General features: G+C 45.3%; 1 protein-coding gene across 1 annotated transcript in view; it reads right to left on the bottom strand.

Moving 5' to 3' along the window:
- The window catches only part of LOC126066847 (voltage-dependent R-type calcium channel subunit alpha-1E), a 360,842-nt gene that overhangs the window by 11,035 nt on the left and 329,712 nt on the right, over positions 1-20,095 (bottom strand). The window contains exons 36-42 of the mRNA XM_049868254.1: positions 19,499-19,664; positions 15,026-15,153; positions 9,320-9,416; positions 7,097-7,202; positions 5,925-6,032; positions 5,266-5,366; positions 4,624-4,730 (exon numbers count right to left, since the gene is read on the bottom strand). Coding sequence (XP_049724211.1) covers positions 4,624-4,730; positions 5,266-5,366; positions 5,925-6,032; positions 7,097-7,202; positions 9,320-9,416; positions 15,026-15,153; positions 19,499-19,664 — 813 coding nt within the window. The remainder of the gene's footprint in view (positions 1-4,623; positions 4,731-5,265; positions 5,367-5,924; positions 6,033-7,096; positions 7,203-9,319; positions 9,417-15,025; positions 15,154-19,498; positions 19,665-20,095) is intronic.

Raw genomic sequence — 20,095 nt, 5'->3', positions numbered from 1 at the left:
ACAGCTGCCATTCTGATCTGTTCAAGAACCCAGCAGGGGCTCATGGTTATGGGAAGAGGGACAAGAGTCAGTGGTGGGAGAGCAGCTCTAACCAGGGGGGTAGAGCGAGGAGGGAGAGATGGAACTCCATCTCTTCCAGTGTCATGCTCTAGAGAGAGCCACTTAATAGGTGAGTCTGCGTCGAAAAGAAAATTGGAGGCATGGGCAAGGATTGCCAATTACTTAAAAATAATCAGTAGATACAATCTCACTTAAAGGAGCCCTAGTAGCACAGTGGTTAAATGCTCAGCCGCAAACCAAAAGGTTGGCGGTTCTAACTCACCAGTTGCTCCAGGGGAGAAGGATGTGGCAGTCTCCGTCTGTAAAGAATACAGCCTCGGAAACCCTATGGGCCCTGGAAACCCTCTGGAGCAGTTGTACTCTGTCCTATAGGGTCGCTATGAGTTGGACTGACTCAAAGGCAACAGGTTTACAATCTTACTTATACTGGGATCACAGGGAAAGATGAGAATAGCAGAGAATCACCTAATTGGACCCTTGCTGACAGTGAGGGTTTTAGCTGAGTTTTTACAACTGCTATTATAGAGCCATCTGATATTTAAATGGTCTCCTTCAATGTCAGTCATTTTCCTCAGTGTGCCTTCTCCTGAGAAGAATTGGGAACAAGATAAGAAAAGCTATGATAAGAAATGAATCCCCCTTTTGTCCTATAGAAAATGAGTAACTGCAGAATCCCCCATAGGTAGGCAGACCCCTTAGAATCACTGAACGACCTCACAGAGTTGAGTAATTTGAACCTTAATGGCCTTTCTACTTAAAGTCCTTGTCAGGCTTTCATTGCTTTTAGGATAAAGTCCTGAACGCAAAACCTGGGCTCCACCCTTTCATGATCTGGTCCCTGCCTCCCCTGGCTCTTCTTGCTCCCTGAACTGAAGACATACAGGTCTTTTTTAGTTGAGCATGCCAGACTTCTTTCTGCCTCAAGACTTAAATACATACTGTTTCCAGAGTACAGAATGCTTCTGTTTCACACCTCTTCTCCCCAACAAACTCTTTCTGTGTTATATTGAATTTATCTTTCAAAATTCTTATTAAAAGTCACCTGGTTAAGGAAATCTTCTCTGATCCAACCTTCCCCCTACCTGATAACAGGTCAGGTCTCCCTGTTCCATGCACTCATATCATGCTGTGTTCTCCTTCCTTGCACTTAGGAGAACTGCAATTGCATCACTGAAAATAACAACTTTTCTTCTTTCCAATAATTAGCTGTATGATGCCTCGTTTTCCACCAGATGTGAGCTCAGTGAGGGCCCTGCCTGTCAGGTTCACCTGGGTTCTCCCAGGGCAGTCTCTACTTGAACAATACATTGGCTCTAGATACACAGGATCCAGGTGGTCTGGAGAAACCAGCCTGTATCCCCACCAGTATTCCCACCTCGGTAAATGAACCACCATCCACCCAAGGGCTCAAACTAGAAACCCAAAGGTCATCTTTGATTCCTCTCTCCTTTACTCCATGTAGCAAGTTATTCCTTGCCTCCTAACTACTCTACCTTCTAAGGCTCTCTCGAATTTGACCACCTGTCCCCATTTAGTCCAAACCACAATCGTTGATTTACACAACTGCAGTAATCTACTAAATGGTGTTCCTGAGTCTACAATTGCTCCCCTCCAATCCTTTCTCCACACTGCATTCCAGAATATTCTTTTCAAAGGACAAATCTGATCACATCACTCTGATGCTTACAACCCCATTATCCTAGGACAAAGCCTAACCTCTCTCCTGCTTATTAGGCCCTCAAAGGCCTTGCCTCTGCTTAGCTGTCCAAACCCATCACCTGCCACATCCTCATCTGAGCTCCCTGTGCTCCAGTCATTCTGACAGTTTTTAGGTTCCCTACACTACCACACTTTCTCTCACCTCTCTGGGAGAGGCTGGCCTTTGGGTCTTAACTCAAACATTATTTCCTCAGGGAGCTCTTCTAAACCCTCAAACTAGGTGAGCTGCTTCCTTTACATAACACTGCAATATCCCTTTTGTTTTTGTAACCTTTATCATTCTTATAATTTCTTTTTTAAGATTTGTCTCTACGGGGACTGCGATCGTGTTTACTGCTAAATCCCCAGTGCCTGTGCTAGAGCTTGGCTCTCGATAAATATTGGTCAAATCAACGAATGAATAAATCAATAAATGTACGGGAGAGATGCTGGAGTGATCCTGTGCTGGGGGTTAATTTGTACAGCAAATCACTGGGGGTAAAAGAGATCTACATGGGGTGTGTGTCTTTATTTCTAAGCCAGGGGTCTGTGAAAATCACTGTAAACTCTTCCAATGAGAAGGCCCCACTGCCTCAACCATATCACCTTATACCCTTTCTGCACAGCCCCAAAATAAATATCTACTTGTTTTCTGGCTCAGTGGTTAAGAGGTTGGCTGCTAACCAAAAGGCTGGCAGTTTGAATCTACCAGCCACTCCTTGGAAACCCTATGGGGCAGTTCTACTCTAACCTATAGGGTCACTATGAGTTGGAATCGACTCGATAGCAATGTGGTTTGGTTTTCTGATTTTCTTTTCTGTAGACAGGGAAAACGCATACTCTGTTATCTCATCACGTCAAATTGTTTCTACAAAGGACAGAGGGCTTTGCTCATGTTTCTGGTCCTCTTTTTCTCTCCTGAATGTACTGAATTGTGACTTCTGAAAACAAAGCTTTCTTTCCAAAGTCAGATCTCTAAGACCACAGGCCAAAAGAAATTAATGGTGTCAAACATTTCAAGTGGCCTTCCAATAGAGGTCTCATTCCTAAGCCCTGGATTTCACTTCTCCTGCTTGGAGCCCTGGAGGCATAGTGGTTAAGAGCTGGCTGCTAACCAAAAGGTTGGCAGTTCAAATCTTCCAGCTGCTCCTTGGGGCAGTTCACTCTGTCCTATAGGGTCACTATGAGTTGGAATTGACTCACCGGTCATGGGGTTGGTTCTGGTAACTACTTAAATTGTGCTGTTTAGTCTCTATTGGCTCCAGATTCCATGAGAGCTAGAATCACGTTATACCAAACAACAAAAACTCATTTACACTGAGTAGAGGGCCTCATGTCCTTTGGGTGCTCCGTACATACTTGTTAACAGCAGAAAGATAATGCTGTGATGAGATATGTATGCTGTAATAGATCATTTATGATTAATGACCAAATTGGGGCTAAGACCTGCAACTTGGAAGAATTGGAAAATTCTTTAATTTTCTTGTTTTCATTTCCATTAAAGGAAAAAAAAAAAAAGAGGCCTTTTGCCCGATCTAAGGTCTTTTGTTCATTACAGATACCATGGTATAAAAATAAAAAAAATAGTTGCCATGAATTGATTCTGACTCACAGTAATCCCATGTATGTCAGAATAGAACTGTGTTCCATAGGGTTTTCAATGGCTCATTTTTCAGGAGTAGCTTGCAGGCCTTTCTTCTAAGGAGTCTCTGAGTGGACTCAAACTGCCAACCTTTCAGTTAGCAGCAGAGTCTATTAACTGCACTCTGGGTTAATATCACTCAGGGACTCCTACAATGGTATATCAAAACCAAACCAAACCAGTTGCCATCGAATCAATTCCAGCTCATGGCAATCCCATGTGTGCTCCATAAGGTTTTCAAGTAAGCAGATTGCCAGGCATTTCTTCTGAGGAACCTTTCAGTGGGTTCCAACCACCAACCTTTCAGTTAGTAGTAGAGTGTCCAACCATTTGCACCATCCAAGAACTCCTACCATGATAAAAAAACAAACCTACTACTGTCATGTCGATTTTAACTCATAGAGACTCTATAAGACAGAGGAGAACTGCCCCGTAGGGTTTCCAAGGAGCAGCTGGGGGATTCGAACTGCGGACCTTTTGGTTAGGAGCCAAATGCTTAACCACTGCACCACCAGGGCCCCTACCATGGTATAGCGAGTTAGAAATAACTGCTTTAAATCCCAGTTCAGCTTCTTACTAGCCATAAGACTCTGGTCAACATTTTAATCTCCTTTAGCCTCCAGTTTCTTCATTTGTACAGTGTGAACACTAATATATAACTCTAAGGCATAGTAGGCTCTTGCAGTGAGAATGAAGGAAGATACTGCAAATAGTATGTCTACAAGTGCCCACTCTAGGGCAAGCATTCAGTAACTGTTAGTTCTTCTCCCCTTTTTCATTCAGCAAACACTGCTGCCTATAGACAGAAGAATTCACACCCAGTGAGGGAAGTTATATTTCCTAGCAGGACGCTAGTTTTGCAGGGCAGCCGTAACCAAGAATTAGACTAGAAAATGATTATTGTTCACAACGGAACTACAACTAAGATCCTAGTACAATAAAAACAAGTCAAAGCTTCCTGCTTCCCTCTTCCATTCACAGTGCTCACTGCCCCCAGAATGGGCCACCGTACTGAACATGCTTGGTCTGCTTTTCTCCTATGCCGGCTGAATAGCCATTTTAAGATATAAAATGAAGTCGTCTCAACCTTAGAAAAAGGATTGATTTAGCTCAGACTTAATATAATTTCTCTGGTACTTCTGGTCACTAGGTTTACATGTCTGCACAGTGGCAGGGGTGACAGAAAGCAGGCAGGAAAGCCGTGTCCATTTGGTGATACTCACAGGCCTGCGACAGTGTCCTGCTGGAGATAAGGCAGGGCTTTGGCATTAGCGATAATCTCCTGAGGCAAAGATGAGGGCTCCATGCGCTGGAACATGGGTGCATTTTTCTGCGTAAAAGGTGGGAAGAAGCAAAAAGGAACTCAATGGCTTTGTGGGTTCTGCTACTGGTGGGATAAACCATTTACTTCAGTAAAACAGAATCATGTCTGATACCTTTTTAATTTTATTTATTTTGTTGTTGTTAATATACACAGCAAAACACACACCAATTCAATAGTTTCTACATGTACCATTCAGTGACACTGATTACATTCTTTGAGTTGTGCAACCATTCTCACCCTCCTTTTCTGAGTTGTCCCTCCCCCATTAACATAAATTCACTGGCCCCAAGGGTCCTAATGACCGATTATCTTTTTCATTTGACTATTTTAATCTTTGCTCCATCATTCCCGGGCCCATAGTTTCCAATCCCACTAGGAAGTTCCTGGGCTCTGCGCCCTTTAATTTCTGCTTCTAAGCCTCTGCAGGGCATCAGGCCCCAGGGATGTACAGGCCTGTCTCTGCTGGAGCCCTCGTGGGACTCCTTGTGGCTCTAAAGTATCTCACATTCCACCCATGCGCCATGCTGCAGTTGACCTTCACCTGTTCCTCCAGCTGCTGCCTCTGCTTCTTCACCTTACTCTGTTTGTAGTAGTCCATGATCATCATTGCTGCATAGATTTTGCCCACAGTCAGGTCAGAGGCTAGAAACACAAATGTGGCATGATGTGAACAGGGGGAAGACAGGTGAAAGAGAGGGGATGCCTCACAAGCCCTGTCACCTATTCTCTGAAGCAGGTTTGCACCACTCATTTACCCACTGTCCTTAAAGGTCAGGCACTATGCTAGGCACAGAGAGTGTAAAGTGAATAGCCACCCATCTTTGTCCTCAAGGAGCAGACACGGAAACCCAAGGACAGTGATGATATTGATGATAAGAATACATTAATGAGCATCACCTAGTACTCTAACAGGTTTTCATGTCTATGTAAAAATACCCCTTGCCAACTGCATGAGGATTCACTGAGCAATTATGCACAGGAAGAGAGCTATGCACTCAAGTTTCATCTGTAACCACAGTACCTTTTTTAAGAAAATATTTTTTGATTAATAGTGACATGAAGAATTTTGAGGGATTTTGATTTCTCAGGATTAAAGAGCAGCCTTTCCTTATCTCCTTGCTCAATCAGTGTTCCCCAAAAGACGTGGCTTTAGCATGCCCGACCCACAGTGACACAGATACCCAGGAGAAGCCACCACACCTTTGGGCATGGGGACAAGCAGATCCAGCATCTTCTGGGACAGGTGAGGCCAGATGGCCAGGGTCTCCTTTTGTAGCTCTGAATCTAGCTGCTGCCTGTCTGCACCACCTAGAATAAGATTAAAAAAAAAAAAAAACACCAAACCCAGTGCCGTCGTGTTGATTCCGACTCATAGCGACCCTATAAGACAGAGTAGAACTGCCCCACAGAGTTTCCAAGGAGCGCCTGGCGGATTCGAACAGTAAGATATGTTATTAATAAATTAAATACAACCGACACAGAAATAACAAGGACTGAGGGAGAAGGTGGAGGTAGGAGCTGACTCAGCATGGCACCTCAAGTCTGAGAGGAATTCTTGGCGTTTAGTGACGGGGGATCTTCAATACCAGGTCTTTCTGCTGAAGAAGCTGAACACATTTTGGCTTCCACTTCCAGTGACTCCGTGATACCCTGCCACAGAGATCTGAGGCCCTGCGACTAAGATCAACTTCCTTCACTACTTCTAAAAGCCTCCCAGGTGCTCAACACATCAGAGGGGAAAATGAAAATCGCCACGAGTAAGCTTCCCCTGCCTCATTATATGTATGGATATCCTTCCAGCCACACTCTGTCTCCATAGTCTGAGTGACCTGATTTTAAAAAGGATTTGCATTTGGTAGGAGCAGGAAAGCTGAAGTCCATCTGGAAATAGCAAACCTTTTCTCCTCTAACCCACTGAATTAGAAATCCAGAAAAGCAAAGGACCACTGTGGCCTCTATAATAGCACCTGCCACAGACACCTTCTGAGACGTTAGAGAAAAGATACCGTAGAATAAAGAACATAATTAGAATTCACCTGTTCAATAAACGAATACTTCTAGGACACATACTATGTACTTGGCACTGAAGATAATATACTGTCAAAGCTGGAAAGAACCTTTATTATCATCAAGCCATTCATTTTACCAGGAGGAAATGGCAAATATTACAGTGATGGAGTCTCAGAGGTGAAACTAAGGCCTGAATCATTGGATTTCCAGGCCAGTGTACTGTGGTGTGATTAGTCCAGTGGGTGAAAGTGCAAATACCTCCATCTTCAAGCATCCTCCGTGAGTTGTTCCAGAATCCCTCTGTCCCATCCTCCCTCCCTCCTCTCCCTTCTTCCCTTTCTTTTTTTCCTTCCTGAGCTTACCTTTTGCAATTTTGATGTCCAGGGCTGTCCGGATCAGAGCCATAAGTGTGGAGGTGAAGTGGACTGTCATGTCCTCAGCTACTGGCATATTCATCAGGACCAATCTCTGTGTGAAAGACAGAAAACAAATAGCAGGCGAAAAAAAATATCGAAAGACACCTTGGTGAGAAGGGAGGAAAAGTGCAGAGGTCAAATGCACAGACAAAAAAGAAGGGCAAGGATTCCCCACCCCTTTCCCAGTCCTACTAGCCCTACTTCTCGCTTAAGGCTTATTTGCTGCTGTTTTGTTTTTCCTAGGGAATGATGCCAAATTCCAAGGGAACAGGGTTCCCTAGTCATTCTGTAGGACTCCCCCATAGTCCTAAGAATGTTTTTGATAGGGATGGGGAATGATTTCTAAAAGAAGTGGCTCAGGGAAAGGAGTCAGCTCTGGGAGGTGTCTCCATTCCCCATTTCAAGGCAGCCCCACATTTCTACTTGTCCCATGAACACCCCAAACCTCGGATGGAAAGGCAGTGAGGGGGAAGATTTTGCTTTGCTTATCTGACTTTAAGAGATGCATCCTGGTGCCCCCTTTTTGAGTCTTGAAAAGATGCCATTTGCCAACACATGGTTGAACATGCATAAGTACAGCTTATCCAAAGGATGAGGTGGGACAGGATGGAAAAGGGGAGAGTGCAAACAGGGTCTTGGGGAAGAAGGATGAGGAGTGCAGAGTGATGAGAATGCAAGAAGGGTGACAAAGGCAGGACCAGAGTGGGCAGGCCTTGTTCCTTTCACCCAAGGTAAGGGACCAAACAGAAATGGCCAAATCCACTTTCCAGAGAGTATCTTGCTTTTGGAATTCTTGTGAATTTTTCCTCCAGTCCCACACCCTTTTTCCCACCAAGCCTCATCCCAGGAATGCAAAGAACTCAGGGCCACATTCCACCACCTGGTACTTTTGGATGTGGCCATCTTGAGCAAAAAGGATGCCAGCCCTTAAGCTGTGCATGAGGGGCCATGGACTGGGGTGGATGAGGTTGCCTTGATGGCCCAAGTTCAATGAGATGCTCTCTGGAGCTAGACAACTTGAAGATAGCAGCAGAAGGTCCTCTGGCAGAACCACCAGTCTGGCTGGGAGGCAAGTGTCTCCTCCTAATGGAGGGTCTCTAATGCTCCACGGGGACATCTCGCCTAAACCAATTTCACAAACATGGCGTCTTAGAACGTAAAGCCAATTTATTGTTTGTATCTGAGTCCCATCTCTCCTACTTCTTTAAACTTCTAGAGAAGTGATAGCATCGCTATGGTGTATTCCTAAGTGAATGAAAGAGCTCCAGAGTTCTGGGTCAGTTTAAAAAACCAAGGGGAATGAACAGTAACTATTACTAATACGTGGAGGCAAAAAATCCAGGCCCCAAAGCTATGAGTACCCCAAAGGCAGGTAGCCCCAATGTTCACTGCTGCTCTGAGCATGCCACGGAGAATCCACCCACAGCTCCAGTGCCAGGCCCCATGACTCAGCTGTGCCACGGAGGGGACCTAATACTGAAGGCAACTTGTGCCCATCGTCAGCCTTTCCCTTGACTGTTTCCAAGATAATTGGGTAGCTGGGCTAATGGGAGAAGGAAGCTGCATTCCTGCCTTTGTTGTGGGATACGAGACATGTTCCTTTTTTTCTTATACCTAACAGGAATCTATGCCATCGTTCCTTCCTAAGCTATGGAGGAAGAAATTTGCTATGTCTCTCTCTCCTAAAAATGTCTTCTTGAACCACATTCAGAGGCATTTCTGCATTATTTCCTTAATTTATATGGTTGAAGATACTTCCCTTTTTATAACCTCTGATAGCTGTTATACTGTAGGATTCCTTCTTGCCCATACATGCTACCCCACAGGCCACCACTCTGTCTCCTCTAAAAGGGAACACACCACTTAACACTTCCTTTCTAGAAATCCACTCACAAGAAGCCACACACTTAAAGAAACACAGAATAACACATTTAAAAAGGAAAAAAAAAAATCAACTTGGAATAATATTGCAAACCATTCTTTGTATTATTTGAAGACTTCATCCTTCTTCTGTGAACCTTCCTGACTCTTCAGTCTCATCATGGTTTTTTCTCTTGAGTGCCCTCTTCCGCCTCCCCAGCCCGGGCTCCACCCCGTGTTCTGGCCTCCCCACACTGGGTCCCATCTCCTGTTGGTCTCTAGCCCAGAACAAAGGAAGGGGTGGTCTACCTTATATGCCACTTTGGAGGGACATCTCTTGCCGAGGCCTAGCGGTGGTGACATGAGAGTCAGCATTTCATACATCTCAGTGTAATGGATGCGGCCACTGCTCATGGGGCGGGGGGCAGTTGGGATGGGGTGGGGTGGCGGGGCAGGAGGGGTGGCAGGGAAAGGAAAGGCAGTGGGGAGAGGATGCAGACAGGGAGAGGAGAACAGGCATTCCCAGGGAGCAAAAAAACAAACAAAATAATACAGAAGACAGGAGAAGAAAAACAAAACAAAATGGACAAACAGGAAAAGAATAGGAAACCTGTTAATCAAGGCAAATCATACACGTGACTCCATCCTGGTGCTGGTTTATACCACACCCCACACAGACCCGGGAACATTGATGGGAACCTCAGGTCCCTTAACTCCACGTGCATTAGGACTCATTTTCTTCTCCTGGTCAGCAGGACCCTGGCTTCACTTCATCCATCCCCAATAAAACACAAGGCTGGTTTGAATTCCCAGGGCTGTGCATGAGTGGTATAAACCGGATAGACGGTGCTCCAGCCATGGGTTGGAATTTCTGGCCCTGGCTGGGACTGCGGCGCTGGCCTGGAAGTCGGGCCTTTTCTTGCCCTGAACCCACAGGCAGAACATCGTGTATCCCCCTCTGTGGTGCGCGTACAGCAGGAGGCAGCATCTTGCATAGAGTGGTGGGCTGCGGTTGCTGATCCAAGGGTCGGCCCAGTCGCTTCCACCTGGCTCTGTGGAGAAGAGTGCTCGTGATTCCCCAGCATGCACCAGGTCAAAGGCATGCTGGGGACAGAGGAACAACACCTGGAGGGGGGAGAGCCTCTTGCATGCCATGCTGTCCTCCCGGCTCTCCCCACATGCGGCTGCAGGTTTCACCAGGGTGGAGTTTAAAGAGTCTCAGCAGAGGCAGCTGTTTGGCCACCCGAGTATGGGAATCACTGTGTCCCCATCCCAACTCAGCTCCGTGCCATTGCCCAGGCTGGCTTCCTTCCTGGGCCTATGTCTTCTTCCAGCTGCCTGGGCTGTGCTATGCCCCAGGGAGAACACGCTTCCCTCCTGTAGCACCCGGAGAGTTTTCTTATCTAGCAGGCTTGGCTTTGGATGGGGGCTTGGCAGAGCTGCTGGAATATTAGAGCGTTCCCAGGGAAAGCAAGAGCTGGAGAGGGAGGTCCTGAGCAATGTCTCTGGTCTCACCAACAAGCAGTGACTTGGCAAATATGACAGACCCCACAGCCCCGTCACAATAATATACGTCAGAACCCTAAGGCAAGGGATCTGCTCTGTAGCCCTTTCTCATCTATGGAGACCTTCCCAGATCCTCTGAACTATTAAGTTCTTCATATATCACTGAATCTATGCCTCTTTAAACTTACTCTCACCTCTTTCCCTGATTATTGTTTTTCACCTCCTCTCTGTCCTCTATCCCTCCAGGTCACACTCCCCAGGAGCTGGGAGGGTGGGCAGAAGCAGGGATGCCTGGAACCATACTTTGATACATTATTCACAGGATGATGATGTCACTTTGCCCAAATGAGGGATTCTCTGCCTCCAGTGAAGGGAAACCAGAACTCTTTGCTGATGTGAAAAGACTTCCGCACTCTCTAGAGGAGGGAAAGGTCCTCTCGTAAAACCTATAGACTGAAGTGCAGCAGAAAGTGTATGGTGCATGTGTGTGTACAAGTGTGTGCTTGTGTAAGAAAAGTGAAAGAGATCCAAGCAACCTTCATCATGAAGTCATTAACTCACTTCTGCCTTCCCCCAAAATGCACCTCTCTTCTTTATATAACAGCTGCTGGTTCTGGGAGTGTTTGGACCTCTTTAAACTCAAAGGAAAGCAACATAAAGGTTCCCTTGTGTAGCGCAGTGGTGGTGTAGCAACGGAGGACAGGAGGGGTTAGATGTTGCGTCCAACTGCCAGTCACAGCTGGGGACTGGGAGGCAAACCTTGCAAGCCACCCTGTAGGGGCAGTTCTCTCCCAGGCCCAGAGGAGGCGAGATCACCCGCACTAATTTGTACATATCCTTATACGGGATCCTGCCGCTGTAAAGGAAGCACAGATGAGTTAATAGGACACTCAGAGAGGGTGGCAAGGGAATGTCAGCTTAGCCATGAAGGGAAAGCTGGGAGAAGTAAGAGCAACTTCTTTCCCTGGGCCCGGCAAAGCCAGACCAGGAGAAACTGAGAAGAGCAAGCACCAGAGAGCCATCATCTTGCCAAACTGCACTGCCCCCACTTTTCTAAGGAAATCAGAGTCCGTCCAACGCCAGAGGAACTGCTTTATTGCCCAAGAGTGCCCCAAGATACATATTTAGCCATGTTGTTGTTGCTGTGTGCTGTCGAATCAATTCCAACTCCTAAGGACCCTACAGGACAGAGGAGAACTACCCTGTAGGGCGTCCAAGACTGTAATCTTTACAGAAGCAGACTGCCACATCTTTCTCCTGTGGAGAGGCTGGTGGGTTCGAACTGCTAGCCTTTCAGTTAGTAGTTGAGTGCTTAACCACTATGCAACCAGACCTCCTTTATCTAGCCATTTGAAGCAGAAACTGGACTCTGGCTCCAACGAGGCTGCTAAGAAGCAAAGTGTGGCAATTCATCAGTGCTTCTGAACCTGTCAAGAGCAGATGTCGGCTGACTGAGGTAGACTGGAGAACTTTGCTTTTCACAGACACTGATCACATTCAGTTACTCAGACCCACTTGTCAGGGGCAGTGGGAAGTCAGCATCTTTCTGCAGACTGCGAGGGACAAATTTCCCATTAGGCTAATTAGCAAGGAGCACAGTTGGCACAAGGGGATTTGCAAAGGGCTTTGCTTCTCTTTGTGACAGATTTTTCCATGGTTCAGCTGGGCAAGTGCTTCTCTACTCCGTGGGAGCCTGCTGGGATCTGCGTTCAGAGCATCCTGGGAGGGGGTCATGTACAGTCTCCCCCAGCCCCAGTGCATGAGCACGTTGGCCAATCCAATCAGAAGTCCAGGAGCAATGTAACCTATCACACCAACTCCCTTTCACACGATCCTGTTAGAGAGCTCTGGCTCCCAGTGGAAGGGACGGAATTAACAACAGATTCATTTCCAGTCATGGGGGAGTTGGTAGTTCTGTGGTAGAATTTTTGCTTCCCATGCAGGAGACCTAGGTTTGATTCCCGGGCAATACACCTCATGTGCAGCCATCACCCATCTGTCAGAAGGGGCTTGTGTGTGGCTATGATGCCGAGCAGTTTTCAGAGGAGCTTCCAGACTAAGACAGACTAGGAAGAAAGGCCTGGTGATCTGCTTCCAAAAATCAACCTATGAAAACCCTATAGATCACAAGAGTCTGATCTGCAACCAGTCATGGGGATGGTAAAGGACTGGGCAATGCTTCATTCTGTTGTGGGGTCACCAGTGACTTCAAGTATTTGCCCCATCAAGGGCCAGAACAAGACATCAACAGGCCAGGGATCTGCAGGTCTGGATGAACCCTGGTACAGATCAGGTTTTCCAATGGAAATTACAGATCCGGTCTCTCTATCTCTGAGCATCCAGGCCTGGTCCGCAGCCATCTCTAGACTAGTGCTTTGCCTTCTTTCTAGTCTTTTCTTGATTTTGGTGTTGATTTCTCTTAGCCTTTCAAATAGCAGCTCATCAGTACTTCTAAGTCTCTGGACTCTCAAGAGTAATCTGACTAGGCGTTCTTTTGTTTTGTTTCTTAGTGAGATCAGGAAGTGGATGGACTGGCAGCGGCTATAGGCCAATGTTCTTTGTAACCTATAATCTGTCTTCCTTTTGAATACATTGGCTCACTTGACTTCTGTTAGTTGTTTCCCACCTCGTTTCATAGAGAAAGCCAATGACATCAATCAGAACTAGTTATACTGTGAGTTTCAAACCAGATACGAAGAGGTTTCTCCTCTGTCTCTTGGCTCTTTCACAGTTCACGTACCTGAGTCTCATGACCAACCCTCATGGAATCATTTCTTCCCAGCAGCTGGAATGAGTAGGGAGGAGCATGTCTAGTGCACATGGCATCTGAATCCAAAGATTACATGAAACTACAGGAAGCTGGGACTTCTGAGAACCAGTGACGCCTTGATGAACCTAGGTGTGCAGTGGGTTCCTTTATTAGCAGCTGGTTTCACCTCTTTCAGGTGAGTGAAGACATCCCTTCTTAGGCTCCTAACCTCATGGTCATCCATGTTTTTCAGGTATCAATTTTCCATACATTCCAATTTTATTACCATACGGTTACTGTCAATTATATTAATAGTTACATATAGGATTTAATATAATCCTCACAACTATCCTCAAAGGTAGGTACCATTATTACCATCTTACAGATAAGGGAGCTCAGAGTAGTTAAGTGACTTGTCCAAGACCATACGCCTGGCTACTTTCCCCTAAACACATTGCCGTTTGCTGTTTAAGGAGGTTACCTACTATTAAGTACACCCAGAAAGGAAAAGCTGTTGCTCAGCCATTATAACAGACATGAACTTAGAGAACTCTGTGCCCTAAGTCATGATTACTGAGGAGAAGAGGAATTCCGATTCACTCTTCCAGCCCCTGGAGTAGCAATCCAAGCTCAACAGCGTGACAGGAGGATAAATTTTGGGAAGAGTCTCAGATTACAAAGGGGTTCCAGGTGGAAGCAACATGGCCCATTCCTGTAATGACATTTCTTGAAGTATTTTCAGAGGGAGACCAGAATGGACATACTGGTACATTAAGATCCTAAAGCTAAGACGACCTGGGACAGAGAAGTTCACGTGAAGTGAGCATTCATAAGCGCTCTCACCCTGTCCTGAAAGGGCTGAAATGCGGCCCCGTTGTAGGCTAAAGTAGGGGTGGGCAAAACTTTTCTGTAAAATGTTAGACAGTAAATATTTGGGGATTTGTGGGTCATACCATCATTGTTACAGTGACTCAATCCTGTCTTTACAGTACAAAAGTAGCCATAAAAATAGGCAATAATAAATGAAGGGCTGTGGCTGTGTTACAATAAAACTTCATACGAACTGGTGGTGGGCCAAATGTAGTCCATAGGCTATAGTTTGTCAAGCCTTGTTCTAAGGCCCAGAAGGTACAACATTACTTCAGAACAACTGGACGGTGAAAGAGACCCGGAGAGGTTATCCCCGTAATTTCCTGCCATTTAATTCAGTTCCATGCAATAAAAACCAGGTGTTTAACAGAACAGTTGGCAGAACAACTTGCTTGGTTTTTGGTATGATTTTAGAGTTATCTCAGACTGTACCTGCTGAGAGGTATGAAAGAAATAAAAAACTGATGTCACTGACTATGGTGACCAGATGTCCAGCTGGCCCAGGAAACCTTGTCAAACCCCCTGGTGACTCAGAGGAGTCCACTAGTTATTGGCAGGAGGAGAAGGAGAGAGAGCTCATTTGCAGCTCCTGTGAGGATTCACCCAAACACTCTGAGGTGAGGTCTGAGCAACGGGATTGGTAAGGAAAGGGAAAAGCATGTCACAGAAGGTAAGAGAGGGTAAGGAACATAAAAGGCAAGTCTTTGGTGACTGGCTTGATAACAGAGCCAGTCAGAAGACTGAGTTTCTTCCTCAGGCCAAAATTAAGAAGGATCTTCTCTCCTTCTGTAACAGGCAAGTATTTGGGTGGCTCTAATTCCAACCTCTTCCTTGAGAACTCTAGAGGCCCTGGATATGGGCCCTCTGGAGTGGCCCAGAGGTCTACGCACCATGCAGCTCTGTCATACTCCGCCCAGACGCGGACAAACTCATCCAAGTGGTGAGGTCCCAGGATGGAGGAATCTCGTGTCAGGTACTCAAAGTTGTCCATGATGACGGCCACAAACAAGTTGAGCATCTAAAGGGTATGGGGGAGAAGAGGAGTTAAGGAAAACCTAAAGCAGAGCAAAAAGAGGCAGAAAAACAGGCTTCCAGGCAAATAAAAATGCAGAAGGTGTTAATACTGAAGTTCCCAACTAAAGCTGATCTTGCTGAATGCAACACATTTTCATTATTTGTGCCACACACTGCTCATTGCGTGAGTGTTATTTCACTTTTCTATGGCCTTTTATGTTTGCAAAGTACGCCACAGTCACTTTTATTATCTGTGCAAGATACTTGTTACTGTAGCAGCAGAAGGAGCAGCAGTAGCCACAACATTCTCGAAGGCTAGAGGAATTCAAAGCCTGAAATCAGCCTTCCCTTTTCAGCTTCCCTCCCCTCCCCTTGCTCCCACAAAGGGAGCAAAAAAGAGAAATGGAGAGATGTCTTAGAGCTGACTTCACGGCTTACTGAGTAACAACTTGCAGCTGTTCATGGTTCGCAAGTGGTTTCCAAGACCCTGTTCTTCCACTTAACTGTTCAACAAACATTTATTGTATACCCACTACTTTCCAAGCAGAGATCCAGGTGCTGGGATGTGAGATAAGAAAGGTCTAGAGATACATTCCCATGCCTAGCACAGTGCTTAAAGTGTAGCAGGCCTTCAGTAACTGTTGTTACTTGCACACTCTCAGAGATTATTTAGTAGAGAGTATGACAAAAAAAAAAAATTTTTTTTTTTTTTTATGACATATATGGAAGCATATGGATGACATGAACTTCTTAAGAGCCATGAAAGAAGCATCTACAGGTTACGGTGAGGACAGAAGAAAAAAATTGTAATAGGGCTGATGCTTGAATTGAGTCCTGAAAAACCAGGAACAGCTCACCAGGTAACCACGGGCATGTTGTTGTTGTTAGGTGTTGTCAAGTCAGTTCCGACTCATAGCGATGCTATAGGCCATGGGCATAAAGGAGGGTGTTTTAGGCAGAGGAGCCAGCAGGAATGAGTGAGAACACAGAACTATGCAGAAATAAAGAGCATTCAGGGAACCACACAGACGGCAGGGCAGCTGGGTCCAAGTGCCAGATCATGGTGGCGTCTTGTAAACCATGCTAAATGGTCTTGACCAGGGGTTGGCAAATTAGTCAGATAGTAAATACTTTAGGCTTTGCAGGTCACATAGTCTCTGTCACAAGCACTCAGTTCTGCTGTTGTAGTGCAAAAGCAACCAAAGACAATATGTACACAAAAGGACATGGCTGTATTCCAATAAAACTTTATTTATGGACACTGAAATTTGAACTTCCTATAATTTCCACAGGTCACAAAATATTACTCATCTTTTTTGGCGAACATTTAAAAATGAAACAATCATTCTTAGCTCACGTACATTACATAAATAGGTGGTATACTGAATTTGGCCCGTAGGCCATAGTTTGCCAATCCCTGGTCTAGACTCATCAGTAGGCAATAAGAGCCACAGAAGGAGAGATTTAACTAGGAGAGATTCTAAGGGATATTTGCATTCATAAAGAACCTTTGGTAGCAGTATGCGGGGTGGGCATGAGTTGGGGTGTGAGTGGGAGGACTGGAGACCAGGTAGGAGGGTGTGGTGGCATTCCCAAACCAAGCCAGTGGTAGAGATTAGCTGGGCTTTCTGTCACTTACAAGTGAAAGAGTCCTGCCTGATAGAGACCAACTGGCCATCAGGGTGAGGGAATAGGAGCCTTTATTGATGATTCCCACATTCTATATTAAGTGGCTGGGAAGAGGGAGGTGCCAGATATAGAGACAAAGTATACGGGATAAGGAGAAAGTCTGGAAGAAGGCAAAGGTTTCAGTCTTCTGGAGTATTCTCATAGCCGGTCTCATCTTGTTTGTTCTTCCTTCCTTCCTCCAGACTGCTGCCTAGAATATAAGTGAATGGCCAGGCATCCAGCCATCATCTCTTACCATGAGGATGACGGACGCTCCTTCGGTGTGATGGAGCAGAAAGCAGAAAGGGGTCTGGTGCCCTAAAGCTCTGTGGAGCCCCCATCCCAGACCTGTACTGCTTCCTCCAGACTGCTCTGATGTGGGAGGGAAATAAACATCCCTTTCTCGGTTAAGCCGCTGTTATTTGGGGATTTCTCTCTCCTGCAGCTGGACCTAATCTGAATATGGATCTTTCTTTCTGTCACTGAGATTAGAGATGCAGTGAATTTATTCAACCAATGCCTGGGTTATAAAGGGTTTTCCATGCATCCTCACATTTCTTTTACATTCCTTTCAAGGCACCTAATCATTAATGTTAACAAAAACCAGTATTATTATGATTGCTTCACATTTGTAGAGGTTTTTTAGTATGGTGTACACATTCACACTCATTACTTGTTTTAACGCCCACTCTAACCCTTTGTGAGGCAGGGTGAATTACCATCAGCCCTTCAAGCACAGAAGTGCTTCTTATTCACATCTGTATTTTTTAGTATAGCAGCCTGATACATCATAGGTCCCTAAGGTTAGTGTAGAGCGGTTGGTTTGAATTGAGAAGCTGTGTGGCTTGCCCAGGGTCACACAGTCAATCTCATGGAGGGCCACGATTTAAAAGTAGATCATGTAGTACTGAATATAGCCTCTTTCAAAATCACATTCATGGTAATTATGTGGCACCCTCCAACTGAAAAGTCTAAAAGTATCTTTATAGTCTCTAATTAGTTTTCCAGTTATAGCTTTGATTTCTTTTAAATATTTATTATTAAACACTTAAACTATGTAGGATAAAATTGAGATGTTCATATGCCTTTCTATGTGTGACATGTCACCCCGTAAACAAGTGCTGATACTTGGTATTCCTGTTTTACCTTGGACTGCAGGTGAAGGAGGGACTGTTTCTTGCTGACAGTTCTACCCAGTGCCTGACTCAGTGCAAGACTTCTAGTAGCCACTCACAAAAAATGCGCTGAATACACGCGTGAGTACACTTAAACCTCCAATGAATATCATTATTCTAAATTCTCTAAAAGTTACTTTCATCATACATTATACTCACATACTTCTAAACAGCATAGTAACGCATGAGAAGGAAGTGTATTAAAACATATGCACGCCATGCATATATAAATATCAAATCATTTTCCAGAAGCTGCAAAAGGGAAAGTGTCTTGGCCAAGGCTAGAACAGCAACAAAGCCAAGACCACGACGCAGGTTACCTGGGTCCCCAGTTAGTACACTCCATGATACATTAACCTGCCAGCTACACTTAACAGTCCCCTTGGGGTCTTCTTTTCACTTTAAAGAGATAGAAATGCCTTAGACATGAGGCAGTTAATTCACTCTTTGATGCACGGCCATGAAATTGACCACTTTTCAGTGGCATCACTGTTTAAGTCATCTACTTTTTGTACAGCCCGTGGCATCAGCACTGAAGCTGAGCTGAGGGATGTCCAGGTGGTCAGAAACATGAGACTGACCCTTTTATTGATCTGGTAGCATCTCATCCATTTATTCTTCTCATTGCTGGTCTGATTGTGCAGGGAAGCAATTTCTGAATGAAAGAATTAAGAAAGCACCTAGGACTTCTGACTGTTTCCTAAGTGGGTGTGCTCCATAGATATTACTCAATATTTTACTAATAAAAATATTACTCAGTATTTACCAGATCAATCATAATTATCAAGCTGGCCAACTGTCAAAAACATAATCTTATCACAAGTCAAGAGAGAACCACATCTATCACCCTGCATTACTGTTATCTTTCTGATCTTATTAATGTGATCACCTGATATTTTCAAGTTACTTTTTATGAAACTGAGCCCTGGTGGAACAGTGGTTAAGTGTTCGGCTGCTAACCAAAAGGTCGGCAGTTTGAATCCACCAGCCACTCCTTGGAAACCCTATGGGGCAATTCTACTCTGTCCTTTAGTGTCACTATGAGTCAGAATCAACTCAATGGCAATGAGTTTGGTTTACTAGTTTCATGTTCAAAAGTCTCCATAAGAGAGGTAAGATATTCTTACCCCTACTTATAAAATAACTGAGGGCACAGAGGAGAAAGGATTTCTTCTGGGTGACAACAGATTTGATATGAAGCTCAATGTTCTATTCACTGAACTATGTCCCACTCCTCATCCCTTCTCACAACAATCTTTCTCTAGAAGCAACAAAGACTTTTCCCAGCCATTTAAAGTCACACACCCAAAGTTTGAGACGCATCCTAGCCTGCAAGAGTTCTCTTGAAGATCTATTTCTTAACATGGGCTGGTGTGTGTGTGTATGTGAGAGAGAAAGAGAGAGAGAGACATGAATGTACTCTGAGGACAAAAGTCTTGTCTATCAGAGAGACTGGGGTGGGATGGGATGGGCTACACCTCAAACCAAGAGCATAATGTTGCTCACCAAGAAGGAACAGAAGAAGATGAAGGAGACAAAGTAAACGTAGGCCAGATCGGTGCCACAGCGCTCGTTCTCGTTCTGCCCAGATGGTGCTGTGGTGTCCGGCTCACAGCCTTTCTCCCCAAGGCATGACAGCATAATCTCCTGCCAGGCCTCACCTGTGGCACTCCTGAGCCCAAAAGACATTTTGGTTAGCAGTAGCAGGTCTACATGTCCCATCCCTTCCTTAGCCCTCTTTCCCAGTTCATTTGGCCCTTTCTCTTGCTGAGTCCCAGCAAGTACCCTTTCTACCCAGTGAGCCTCCCTCTAGCACTTTCCACTGAGGGATAAAGGGTGCCAGTGAGGTTCCTCTTAAGTTCTGCCACCTTACCCACTGCTTCCCCATCTTTTGAGGGGGTCTCTGTTAATAGCGGTGGAAATAGTGGCAGGACTTTCTAAGACTGCACATAAATCTGGCAATCCGAGTTTTGGCTCTTAAATGGAATTTGGTCTGCAAGCATCTCTCTTCGCCTGCCCCTTCCAGGGCCCTGGAGGCCATGCTGAAGTTGCAACGTGCAAATTAACTACTGAGACAAAGGAGTTGATCTAACTTTTCTGCTT

This window comes from Elephas maximus, chromosome 24 (genome assembly GCF_024166365.1).
Source record: "Elephas maximus indicus isolate mEleMax1 chromosome 24, mEleMax1 primary haplotype, whole genome shotgun sequence".
Classification (NCBI taxonomy): Eukaryota; Metazoa; Chordata; class Mammalia; order Proboscidea; family Elephantidae; genus Elephas; species Elephas maximus.
Note: the sequence above shows the minus strand (reverse complement) of the source record. Positions and strands in the feature narration are given on the sequence as shown.